Source organism: Schistocerca gregaria, chromosome 2 (assembly GCF_023897955.1).
Source record: "Schistocerca gregaria isolate iqSchGreg1 chromosome 2, iqSchGreg1.2, whole genome shotgun sequence".
Classification (NCBI taxonomy): domain Eukaryota; kingdom Metazoa; phylum Arthropoda; class Insecta; order Orthoptera; family Acrididae; genus Schistocerca; species Schistocerca gregaria.
Genome location: NC_064921.1, coordinates 811,461,299 through 811,475,460, shown reverse-complemented (window position 1 = coordinate 811,475,460; position 14,162 = coordinate 811,461,299). Strand labels below are relative to the sequence as shown.

The 14,162-nt window shown below is 37.9% G+C and overlaps 1 protein-coding gene across 12 annotated transcripts in view; it reads right to left on the bottom strand.

The window, feature by feature from the left end:
- LOC126335111 (poly [ADP-ribose] polymerase tankyrase-2-like) overlaps positions 1–14,162 on the bottom strand; it is a 93,889-nt gene that overhangs the window by 23,795 nt on the left and 55,932 nt on the right. For all 12 annotated transcript variants that reach the window (XM_049998062.1, XM_049998061.1, XM_049998059.1 and 9 more), the window contains exon 4: positions 3,299–3,608. In XM_049998062.1, coding sequence (XP_049854019.1) covers positions 3,299–3,608 — 310 coding nt within the window. The remainder of the gene's footprint in view (positions 1–3,298; positions 3,609–14,162) is intronic.

Genomic DNA, 14,162 nt, shown 5'->3' with positions numbered 1-14,162 from the left:
AGCAGATACTTGGCCTCCTAGGTCTCCTGATTTAAATCCTCTGGACTTTCTTCTTAGGGGGTTCCTTAAAGATTTTGTATATCACAATATTCCAAAAACTCCAGAGAACATGCAGGAACGTATCATGCTTGCTTGTAATTCCCTTCAGCAGGCAACACTGGAAGCCATAAATAATTCTTTCTTTCAATGAGTGCACCAGTGTATTGGTGTCCAGGGCACCACTTTGAGCACCTCTGAATGTTGTATTCCTGGACAATGGTACAGGAGAGTCAAAGTCAATTTTGTGTTATGTTTTTTCTTCATTTTCATTTGTTTTCTGAATTATCAAATAAAAAGTACAGGGTGCCATTTAAAAAAAGTCATACTGCTGTTCATATCTTTGTAAAAGAGCTGTAATGAAGGCAATCATGCTGACTGATATCTCCCTGACAGCTAAAGAACATTTGCTTGAAACATTTTGTAATTTGCATCTGGAGAAATAGTTATTTAGGGTGGTCATGATAAATGGGACACCCTGTATATTTTACGTTAGCTCTGAAACTTGTTTTTGTACCTGTTACAGTGTTCTGTTACTGGGTAAATGATCAATAATTTTTGTTTCACCATACTGAACTCCTCCATGAGGCACTGACAGCTTCAATAATGACTAATAAAGATCATTTTTTCCTGTAGTGTTGTAGAAATGAAATGTACACATGAACTGACTTGGTTGGGAAGTGTGTCATATGGTCGTCGTATCCTCTCTTCAGGCAAACTGTCCCTCAGCAGTTGTAACCAGTTATTGGTATCCTTGTTACTGGCACTCGGATGAAGATGATGTCCAAGCTGGTCCCACTCACGTTCTATCTAGGATAGATATGGGAACATCACTGACTATGGGAACGCATACACATCATGCAGCCAGTTCATATACACATGAGCCATCTGTGGAGGAGCATTGCCCTATTGAAAAATAGTGCCACAATACTGTCACAAGAGAGGTAACATGAGGACACAGGATTACCAAGACATATTGTTGTGCCATCACAGTTCCTTCTGTTACTACCAGCTGTCATCGTAAGTCATATCTGATGCCCCACCCCCCACCCAGCAGTAACATCAAAGTTCTTTTCCAAAACACTGGAAGAATGGGACCTCTCCCCTCTCTCCACGTCATCTCCAGACTCGCTGCTGATGGCCATCCAGAGTAGTGTAGAACCGCAATTTATTGCTAAACAAAATGCGGCACCATTTGCCAGCAGTCCACATTTCCCATCGATGGCACCGCTACAAAGGCAACCAATTGTGTTGTGTTGTTAATGGCAACCTATACACAGGGCAGTAATTCCCTAGTCCAGCTGGTGCTAGTCTCTGACCAATGGAGAGGGATGACAAAGAATTTTGCAGAGAGTCCATTACTTGCTCTCGGGTAGTATGCACAGATGTGAAGGTCTTATGGCGTGTTTGGTGCAGAATATGGCAATTCTCTCTTGTGGTGGTAAGACATGGTCAAGCAGAACCTTGACAATGAGTCATGTTACCATGCAGTCCATCATCAAGTCTCTGTCACATCTGAATACCCCACAAATCTGGAGATTACAGCATTTGACCAGTTGGCCAAGTGGAGACCCACAATGAGGGCCTGGTCAAACTGTGTCAGATGCTGTCAAAGCTGTCTCAGTCGAGTAAAAAGTGTCTCCATGTCTGATGATTCTCACGCCTCTTATATATCCTATCAGGCCTAGTAATAACACTAAATATGAACAGTACTAATGCACTCTCCTGACCTTTCTGCCTGTCAAAGAAAATTGCAACACTAATAATTTTCACATCTGCGGCTGGATCGCATGTGTACAAAGTTACATTCACATTCAACCACGTTTTCTGGATACTCCACTCTTTTGTCAGGTAGTGTAGCTTTATTGTTGTTAAGCTAATTGCCTTTAAGATATCTTCACCTGAGAATGGGTTGAACCAATTCTGGAACAATTTTTCCAGTCTGATGTTGGTATCTCACAAATATATCTTTGGAAGAATTCAAAAAGCTCTTGTTGTTACGGAATTTGCCTGCCACACACTTTTGTTTGACATAAGGAATGTAAGGATGTCTTTTAAGTGTTTGACATTTTGAATTACTGCTGGCACTGTCATGATGAAGAATGATGTAACATTTCCTTTTAGTTTCTTCCTTATTTCATGGAAAACTTGCAGTAAACAAATTATTGTTTACCATTCAGCAGTAATTGTTCTTCGACCCTCTAGACAAATGGTCACAGTTTGTCCAATTAACCAAAAAAACAAGCAAATCTTTTCTTGGAAGTGCTTCCCTAAGTAACCATTTATTTTGTTTTCAATCTTGGAATACCCAAAGACTTGACTGCAGCTTAATATCTAGTTTGTATGAGTGTGTCCAAGTCTGTTTTGGTCCTTGTATTATGCTGTAAACCAATTACACATTTCTACAATTGAATATTTGAAGCATTTTTAGACTTGAATTAACATAAGCCTGTTTAAGAGTTTCAGATATACTGTGCAAAACACGTCAGGAACATGTTTTTCACAGCTAAATGTGTGGGCAAGACTGAATGAGCTGCTGTCTTCAGTATGACTAAGAACGCCTTCATCTCATGGTAGGATGTTTGGTAATACTTTTTGTCCATGCTGCATACAACACCTACATTTTTTTTGAAACAGCCAGTGTTGATAAACACTGAAATTTGTTCCTGACGGAAGGACAACCACAACGTAATTTTCCACACCAACTGTTGATAATCTTTCCTGAAAGTGTTTGACTAGCAAAAGTTGAACGAAAGCATTCGAGTCACTGGTGAAAAAATTCACATTCATTCACATTTTCAATTCTTTATATCTTGTTTCTTTCAATGCTCCCTGTAAACCAACTAGTTGGTCAATTCATGAACTGCATTTTTTAACAATAATGAATGACAAATTTTGAAAAAATACTAACATTACACTTCAATAGCACCATCTAGTGGTAGTTCTTAAAAACTTTTCAAAAAAGCACCACTTATTTTACAGAGCCATGCTTGGTAAGACAAGCTCAGCAGAACTGACAAGGAAATGAGTATTTAGAAAATATTAACTATAAGAAGGTGCAGGATATTTGTTAAAATACGAGTGGAAAGCTTTCATAGTACTAGAAGGATCTGTAGAGTGCAAAAATTGTAGGGGAAGAAAGCGACTGGAATGGATGCAATGAATATCTAAGGATGAAGGCATAAGGGAGGTACGCACAAGGAAGGATGTCTTGGTGGGCCACATCAAATCAGGCAAGAGACTTATGACAAAAAACTCTGACCTGATATCCGGACTGACTGCCACTGCAGCAGCAGCAGCAGCAGCTGCAGCTGAGACAAGACTGCAGATTTCAACAGCGACTTCTGTGTGGTTCCGTAGGGCCGCTTTCCAGCCATCAGTCCCCATCACCTGTGGGGCATGTCGCATGATTAACTGAACAGCCGCACTCCTGAGAGTGAGGCGGCAGTTCATAATAGCCACAACGGCTGCTGTTGCAGCTGTTTCCACAGACAGACCCTCCATAAGCACCCGCTCACACCGCTCCGCGAGCTCTGGTAGGGAAAACCTCTCGGCAGCAGTGAGCATCTCCCCTGATGATAGATATAGCAACAATGTATTAAGTTATTAATATATGATGATATCGAAATTTATACTGCACTGACATCAACATGCACACATTAATTTATACTGCTGATATATCAATGATATCAACATGTTCTATTTATACAGGGTGTTAAAACATATGGTATTTTGAGAAGTGGTAGAGCTCATCAAAACAAAGAAAGCAAACACATTAAAATTACTCTGGTAAAAGCATACCTCTTTATGAACACTTGCCCATAGGAATGGCTGAAAAATGTTCAATTGTGAATGTGAGCACAGTTCTTGCATTGACAACTGGTCAACATGGCCAACAGAGCATTTTGACATCTGTTTGTGATACAGAACTGTAGGCACCAATTATTCTGACCTTAAAGTCACGTTGTTGTTTGGTCTTAATTCTGGAGGTGTACAAGATGCCACAACCAGAGTTTGCAACAGCTGATACCACGACTACCGTGGACATTCATACGTAGTAGGAACATCACTGTGCACAATCTAATCATGCTGCTTGTGGGAAACATGCTCCCTGAATAGTGTCACTAGGAAAAGAGACGTATGCTTAAATAATCATTCACAAGCAGATGTTGTCAGCTGCCAAGCAGAAGTTGTCAGCTGCAAGCTGGAAGTCTGTCCAAGTCTTCAAATCATTGAATGTGGCCAACAGATAGACTGTGGTTGTCTTCAATGGAAACAGAATTATTGTGAATGAACAGAGACAGCCTGTCTCAAGATGTAATTAAGTACTACTGTTAGTCTGAAATGCTCTTTGAATAGAACATCAGAAGAAAAGATTAGTTTTCTTCTGGCATTAGTTCACAGAACATTACTTAGCTTGTGTTTGTGGAACTGCAGTCGATGAAGGACAGATAAGCTAAACCTGCATTCTACAATTGCTGTAATCGGCATTATGGAAGCTGAGTAATATACAGAGTGAGTCACCTAACGTTACCACTGGAAACACCTCCCAAACAGTAACAAACACTGAATAACCAATACCACAGACCGAAAGTGAGGTGAAAGGCTGGTGGAACTGGTTAATGCAAGCCATTGAGAAATGCACTGAAGTATGATTTTCAACACATACTTATGGTGTTGTTTTTTTTTCCCCCGCCAATGCCGTTTGTTATATTGTAAAATGTTACGTACATCCAGAGTAATTTTTAACGTAAAGTTGATACCTGAAACCTCAGACATTCAGTTGCATGTTGTAACAGACAAGATCTGCAGGGGTACATTTATGAACAATACGATGTTTACGAGTTTGGTTGTCTCAGTGTCTGCATGTAGTGCTTGCTAAATTAGTTCTTGTACTCAGAATAACTGTAATACACTGGGTTACCTGATATCTATGATAGTGTATTGTACACAAGTAAGAACAAAAGTACACACAGTAGGAACGTGAAAAGGTTGCAAGCACGACAATGTGTACAGTGTTGTAAGAACTGTGGAAATGCTTTATTCTAACTCTGAAAAGGCAAAGATGATACTCAACTATGGTGAGTGTAGACAAAATGCAGCTGCAGCCTGCAGGTTGTATGCAGAAAGATACTCAGACAGATATCATCCAATGTGCTGCACATTTGAAAACACCTACAAACAATTGCATGCAACAAGTACGGTTGTAACACACAATCAGGTCCATATCAAACCCATCACAGGAGAAGCAGGTGCAGTTGGTGTGTTAGCTGCTGTTGCGGTGAACCCACATGAGTTCACGTGACATCGCTAGTGGCAGTGCAATGGGTCAAAGTAGTGTAATGTGCATACTTCATAGTAATAAATTTCACCCGTATCATGTGTCGCTGCATCAGCAATTATGTGGAGATGACTCTAATAATCGAGTGAATTTCTGTCAATGGGTATTAACAGAGAATGCATTGCAGTTCTATCTGTTCACCAATGAAGCAGGTTTCACAAACCACAGTGCAATGAATTTACTAAAGGTGCATTACTTGTCCATGGACAATCCTTGCTGGCTTGAACAGGCAGAGTAACAGCGACCGTGGAATGTAAATATATGGTGCGGAGAAGTTGGTGACCATCTCATTGGTCCTCACTTCACTGAAGGCACCCAAACAGCTGCAAAATACATTGCGTTTCTACAAAATGATCTGCCAACATTGCTAGAAAATGTCCGGCTGGAAACGCATAGACGTACGTGGTATCAACATGACGGTCTTCCTGCACATTCTGCAATGAACACTTGGTTGACCCTTGACAGAATGTTCAACGGGTGTTTCATAGGATATGGTATACGCATAAATTGGCCAGCCCTTTAGACTTCTTTCTGTGGGGTACATTAAAGGAGAACATATACCGTGATGTGCCTCCGATCCCAGAGGATATGAAACATCGTATTGAGGCAGCCTATGACAACATTACACCAGATGCACTGTGTCGTGTAAGACATTCATTACGCGACAGATTGCAAATATGTGCAGCAAATGATGGGCACCACTTTGAACATTTATTGACCTGAAATGTCAGGACACACCCTTTTCAATTCTGTAATTGAAAAAAAAAAAAAAACTAATTTGTAAGTTTAACCACATACGCATGTTAATGTACATTTTCTTCTAACAAATCAGTGCAGTACAGTATTCTTTGGAGAAAAAGACTAATAAAAATGTTAGCATGTGGACGTAACATGCTGTTCATGTCTCTTCTGTACCTATGTTACATTACTGTTATTTTTGTATCCCTAATTAATTTGGTTCTCTCCGATACACGTGACTGAACTGCTGAGGAGTTACTCAAGTGTCAACTTTACATTACAATTTACTCTGGATGTAATTAACATTTTACAATGTAAGAAATGACATTGATTAAGTATTTTTGCTATTTTCTGTTGTGCTAAAAATAACAATAGGTTTCCATTTTTTTTAAAATTAAGTATGAGTTGAAAATCATACTTCTGTGTAATTCTCAATGGTTTGTATTAACCAATTACACCAGCCCCTCTCCTCACTTTCGGCCTGCGTAATTGGTTATTAGCTGTTCGTTATGGCTTGGGAGGTATTTCCAGTGGCAATGTTAGGTGACTCACCCTGCATTTTATTATTCCCTCTTAAGTGTTCCTTTAATTGTGGGGGCCACACACATCTATGCATTTGTCCAATGAGAACATCTTTATTAGTCTTTTTTAGTAGCAGAGTGATTTTCATCAAAGGGGATACCCCCAGTCTACAACTATTCCATAGATTGGTTTGATGCTTCTCTCTATGGACTATTTCTTGACTCCGTAAATAAAATAACAACTGATCTCTTGTTGATTGATACAGAAGTACCAAAAGAATATTACAAGGAAAGCCAGGAGGGCAGAGAGGACATGGTCGACCAAGATCCAGATGGGAAGATGGAGTAATCGAAGATCTTAGGAAGACGGGCTATAGAAACTGGAGAGTATTGGCAAAGGACTGAGAGAAATGGAAGGAAATTGTAGAAGAGGCCAAGGCTCATCATGAGCTGTAGAGCCAAGAAAGAAGAAGAAGATCTCTTGTTTGGGTCATATTGTCTTTAAATGTCTTTCCTCCTCAATCTGATATGATTCCATCTCTTCCAATCTTGGTAAGACCTTCAAAAACAAATCTAAATTGTTTCTTTTCATTAATAATTATGGCACACTGTGTACAAATTTTGCACTGCACTTATGGGGCACTCTTTTTTGGTTGCCCAAGCAACCCTTTGTATTGCTTGGGCTTTACACGGTATGCAAATTTGAGCACTATGATTTCTTTTGCAAGGCTTTTGCTCAGCTTGAGTGTGCAGTCAGTGTTGTCTCTCGAACATGGCCCTTCTAGTGAATATTTGAATGCTTGCCCCATGTGATATCTATTTACAGCTTGTGATGGTTGCTGCAAGCTGCATTTATGTTCCGTGTCACCCCATGTGGAACACAGGGTGGTTATAACAAAAGTTGTCTACCAAGAATCCTTCGAATGGTCCACAGTCCTGTTTGTGTGTGCGGGAAACGCAGATGAAATGCCGAATTGACAGATAAACAGCAGTTATGGGAAGGCTACCTGGCTACCAGACTTGGCAAACGAAAAGGAGAAATTGCAGCAAGCTGGTTAAGCTGGCTAGTTTGTTTTGTGTTAATGAATTGCTCAAGCTTTGGAAATAGGGGTTGTTTTGTGTACAGTCTTACCTCAGCAAGGAAATACTACCTGTTAACTGACAAAAAAAGACTAAATGGTTAAACTATTTGTCATTTCAACTCTTAAGGAACTGTTCAATTTAAAAGAAAAAAGGATTTTAAGGTTGTCAGATTTGTTGTATCCGTTACTGGCAGATACTTGATAAGAATTAACTGTCATCTTTGTGATTGCCCATTTCTTACAACTAGAATAATATTTTCATTTTGGCATTCAGTTTTAAAATGTGTTAAGATTTGCTTATTTGCGTATCAGTAAGGAACTGTTTGATTGTAAAAGGTTTTAAAGCTTCCTGTTCTGTGGAGTCAGGAAGTCAAAAGGATTATTTAACATACTAGTAGTCAATATACTGATACTATTTCTTAAAACTTTCGTTTTTGGTATTCTATTTTACAAGGATTTAAAGGATATTATATTTATTAGTCAAACAATTGAAAATCCAGGAAGGAATGTAACAATATTATTAAGAGGATAGTTGCTATTCACTACATAGTGGAGATGCTGAGTCACAAAGAAGCACAACAAAAAGACTGAAGGAAAGTGAGCTTTCGGCCAACAAAGGCCTTCGTCAAAAATAGACACAATACACACACACACATACACACACACACACACACACACAAACGTAACTCACACACACAACCACAGTCTCTGGCAGAGGAAGCCAGGCTGTGTCTGTGACTGTAGTCAAGTGTGTGCAAGTTGTGCTTGCATCTGCCTGTGTGTGCGTGTGTTGTCTATTTTCAACGAAGGGCTTGTTGGCTGAAGGCTCACTTTCCAACAGTCTTATTGTCGTATTTATATGTGTTGGTCAAATTAAAATGATTTATCAAAATAAATTGGTCAGTGGTTAGTAGCATGTTTTTACCTGCAACACCAATGAAAAACTCCAGTGTTACCACTTGAGCCATGCTGGGATAACTGCCTTACACACAGCTCAATAACACCAATCTTTTCAGTAATGTGAAAGAGATGTCATGAGGTGAACCTATTAAGTATTTTATCATTAGCAGTTTATTACATTGTTATATAGACAATTATTTGCAACAATCCAAAGTATGAACATCTGTTTTGTTCCTTGAGGAAAGAATAATTTATTGAATAGAATAGGGTGTAATTCAACCACAGAACCAGGAAAGCCTTTACACCATTAAATTGGTATGCTCTTTCCCTTGTCATTTCCATATTTCAACACCTTTTCTTTAGAAGGAGCATGCAGTAGGCTAACCACAGTAGATAAAATCACTGTAGTGTGCACCTCCACCCTTGGCTTTTTGGAATACATTCTCTCTGTATGAGGAGTATGACTGACAGACAGCAGTGGATAGAGTAATTAATGGGCAGTGTGTGAGTAAAGCTCATGTAACAGTGCATTCTACAAGAATTCAGTCTTTGTGGTTAAATATGGGGCAATTTATAGAGGAAGGTGAGCACTAGCACTTCTTGCAGTACCAAGTCAGCTCATATAAATGCAAGATATTACCAGGAAAAATGTATTGCTGCAAGAACTGCACCTTAGTTACATCAGGAGTGGTAACAAGAGGCAGACAATATGGCATGTTTTGTCTATCTGTGTGAGATGATGCTGTGAAAAAACATTTGCATGATACTCTCAACTGTGATGCAGTTAAAAGGCAAGCATTTTTTAAGTATTGTTACTCGATAAACAGCAAGTAGTTTCTAGTCTTTTACAAGTACATTACCTTAATTTCTGCTTAAATTCTACTGAGATACTATTTGTAAAACAAAAACAGATTTCTGTTAATGTAAAGTTTTGTGTCTTAAACATTCATCAGGAAGTGATGAGGTACAAACTTCATGGTTCACATTGCTACAGTACTTGGCTAATTTGACTTATAATTCTTGAGACAAGAATAAATTCGAGCATGTAATACTATTTAACTTCATTTTTCCACAATCCAAGCACATAAATGTCCCCCTGTCGAAAATCTTCTGCAGCGCAGGAATAATGTCAGTGAGGTTCTGGAAGGTACTGACAGGGATGTGGGGGGCATGCTGACTCCAGAGCTGTGGCCAATTCCACTAGGTTTCTCAGCATGGCGTGAACAGCTCTATTCTTGATTGGGTTTAAATCTGAAGAGTTTGGTAGCCAGGGGAAACCCACCCTGGTACTCTTTGAAACATGCACGTACACAGTGAACAGCGTGACATCAGTGTGACTACACAAACTTGAGGTTTGGAGGGAGGGGGGGGGGGGGGGGGGGGGGAGGGGTTATTTTCAGGTAAGTATTACAAATTTCTGCATATATCTATTTCTTTATCATATATCATAAATACACAAATTAGTAAGTAATGGTCCTCACCTCCAAGAAAGCATAACTTTATAGCTTAAAAAAGTGTAAAGTGTTATGTATACCTACAGTTTAGAGAAAAAACAAAAACAATACCATAATAGGAGGTTTATAATGAAGTGGTTAAAAACAGATGCTAAAGGTTGACTCAAAACAAAAACTAGACTGATTGAAATCAATTTAAAATTTAGGAGGCTTATACAACATAACAGAATTTTATGACAACTTTAAATATTATTTGCAATTAAAAGTAATGTGTACTTACAAAACACATACAGTTTTTAATGTTTCATTTATGCAGGTCCCAATGAATTCTTGAAACATTTGGGTCCCAACTTTAAACACATAAAATATCTATTTAGAAATTTAGTACAGGAACTTTTTTCAATTTTTCAGATAATTTTACTATTTAAGAAACAAATACATTATCACAATGCAATTATCTAATATTTTAAAGCCTTTATTTGTTTTTCATTTCCAATGCTTCTTTTACTAAAAATTTCCAAACACTGTTTCCAGCACTTTCACTTTCATATCTTATTTCCATTTTTCTAAAATGCTCTGTTCCTTTGCATGCTGTTCTTCTTAGAACTGTTACAATATTTTACATACTTTGATTGTGCAATTCTTGTGACTAAAGGGCTCGGGAATGTTCAAGTTGTCTTTGCTGCCTGTATCATATTTTTAATTGCATGTAACAACTACTTTATCCCTCATGTTTTCAAGGAGGCAGTCACCATTAACAGTACAGTTCCTTTCAATGTTAGCATTCCTTTGGGAAAGGCTCCAAACTAATTTCACAGCAACCATAAAATTTAGGTATTTATCACTAAGTACATCCACCAGAAATGATCAACTCTTTTTTCAGAAGAAACTGTATTCTTCATAAGAGTTGTTAAAATGTGGTAGAGAAATTTTCGTTATATGCTGCAGTTCCCCTTAGGTGATAACATACTGTGAGAATACAAAGCAGATTATTGTGACATGATGTTGCCAAACTGATGTTGGACACAATCAAACCTGGGTCAAGACACATAATGACAAGTGTCAGTGGGTAGGTTAAGACTGACCTGTTATTATGTTTGATGAAAAATGTTTGAAGACTCATCCTACATTCTTGGTGAAACTTAAGAATCTCAACAGCTCTTAGAACCGAACCAGTTTTCTTTGATTCTTTATGGGTATAAACACCTAGAATTATGTTTTTTGCAGAAAAAAGATTTTTTCTTCCTTGGTACCAACTAACTTGATTGGTGTGCTTCTCTCTAGTATCTTTGGCTTCATAAAATGTTGTAATACTGTCTTTACTGTCAATACAGGTGTTGTTTGAAGGAATGGGGTCAACGAAGCATCTGTCTAGAAATTTGCAGGCTAATGAATTAAGAAAAAAAAAACAAGTATTGGACACAGCAATTGATCATGAATAAACATACTTCTTACCAATATGAAACTTTCACTCTTTGGTTCGTTCTTATCTTTCTTCACACCCTCAATGAATTTCTTGTTGTTTGGTGTTACAGCAATTGCTCTTTGAGAAACTGAGGAATTTTCCAGCATTGTGATACAACAAAAAAATGTTGAAAACATAATGGAACCTGAATACTGAGTAATTAGTGTTATCCTGGCTGAGACATTCTTGAGCAAATGTTACAAGTCTCAAAAATAATGTGATGTCCACATGTGTTGCCTTGATTGCATCTTTGAAAGCATAATGCATGTAATGAAGTCCACAGCTACCAATATCTAGCATTTTCAACTCTGCTGAATGCTTTATATTCTTTCAGAAATAGCCAATTCACACTTGGCCTGTCCATCAAAATCTGGAGACTCTTACCTTTTGGTATGTCTTTTCTCACATCAGTGAACATAAAAGGACTGTAGCTTTAGACCTATGAAGCAGAGAGTAAGTAAGGTATCATGTTGTTATCTCTCTTTTATCTTCATTCCAAACTCTTGTATTTACATCCATTTGTGTGCATCTTTCAACTTTCTTCAGTGATTCATCAAAACTAAGAAGACTATAACTTGATTTCATCAGCAACCTACGCAACTATTGATTAAAATAATACACAGTTCTTAACATAAGAACTCAAATTATCTTATCTCACTTAAGTTGTATCTTGATAGCTGCACCACTGTCTGTACACGTTCTTGAGACTGCAGCAGCATCCTTTTCAGGTTTCCAAAATGACTTTTGTGTCATTACTGTTGCAACACACCACAGAAGTTCTACTGTTATTACATTTTTAAACATAAGTTCTTCAAAACTGTGTGAACAATTTGGTGTTAAAAATAATACAGATACTTCTGATTTTGAAGAAGATGGTACTGGAGTGTGTGGCTTAGATGTGGTGGCGACAGGGTAGCAGCTGAGTTGTTTTGGCTGAAAAAACATCTCAAGTTGAGATGATGTTTTCTTACATGAAGCACATTGTGTATGCTTTCTCCCATTCATGTGGCTAAAAATACTTGACAACCCATATTACTTAAAGATATTACATTATGGAAGTAAATGCCATGAGCTAAAGTGGGTTCACCTGGCACAGGCTCAATGCAGTCCTTTAAATTTTGGTGACACTTCCAAATACCTTTGTAATAATTTTTAAATTACACACTGTAGCACTATTAATCTTTAAATGGAGAACAAAATACTTACACCACTTTAAAACACACACACACACACACACACACACACACACACACACACACACACACACACGAGTACCGGTAGAAATACAGTGCTCTTATTCATTGTCACGTCTAAGTCGTGCACACACAGCCATTGGAAACATATTTCTGTTGGGAACATGTTTTCTGTGGTGTTTTGTAACTTGTTTCTAGCTTTATTTCTGGTCTCTGTCTCCGTCCAAACTGCTGGCATACATATCTCACAGTGTACTCATATTGTCTGTAAAGCTATATGGAATATAATTTTCGTATTGATGAGGAAACTATAACAATATGTGGCGCTGCACTATTAATAACTGCACTATTAATCACAAAGGAGCATCTCAGACACCAATCTCGGAAAGGCATTTTCGAAGAGAGTTATATGATTCCCTGTAAAAAGAAAGTTTTTATTTAATTCACGGCTATGTTCAAAAAGTGGTGGTTAAATAGTGTACATATATCTGACCAGTAACAGAAACCTTTTTTACTACATACTGACTTTATATCCTCGACCTTATGCTGCTGACTGGAGACTTCCTGCACAACTTACCATATTATTTTAATTTTATTCTGTGACTTAGCTGTTCTATTTGCATATCACATAATCTTTGCCTTCCTAACACCATTTTTAAGCACCTTGCAGTACTGTTTGTATTGGACTACTGTAAATCAATTGTGGCGGCTTCCAAAATTTTGATATAATCCCCACTTTGTTCTACATGATATCCTTATCCCAACAGTCAACCACCCGGGCCGCCTTTTATTGCTGATAACCTGTTTTGAACATTCTAATGGAAAGCAACTTTCAAAGAGTATGAGAAATGTGTTAATGAAAGCATTATATTTGTCAACTACATTATCAGCACTACAAACAACCTGCAACTCTTGTTCCTTAACAATGTTTAAAAAACTCTCTATCGCTGATGGATTAACTTTTCCATGTAGTTTGTAATTACACATAACATTTGTTTGAGTACAAAAACTTTTTAGTGTTAAAATTTGTCCATCACCATCTCAAAGGCCATTCTCCATTTTACTAACAGAATGCCCATCTAGTAATAAAGAATGAATAAAAATATTGTCTATGGTTGTGCTATTGTTCCCCTGCACCCTGGTTTGAAAAAATATAGTCTGCATCAAATCATATGAATTTAGGAGATCTTCCAACATCCTTTTTCTTACGCAATCACATATAAAATTAATATTGAAGTCATCACATACAACACCTCTACTTCTGAATCACAGTCCAAATCCTTCTGAGACGTGGAGATCTGAAGCTTTTGAACCTGATATTCTATGCTATAGGAGGACAGTACTCACATGTTGTTGTGACTTCAGTTTCCACTGAGAGCCTACTTTTTACAGCTCACAACATCATCACTCAAATAAAACATACCCTGTTGGT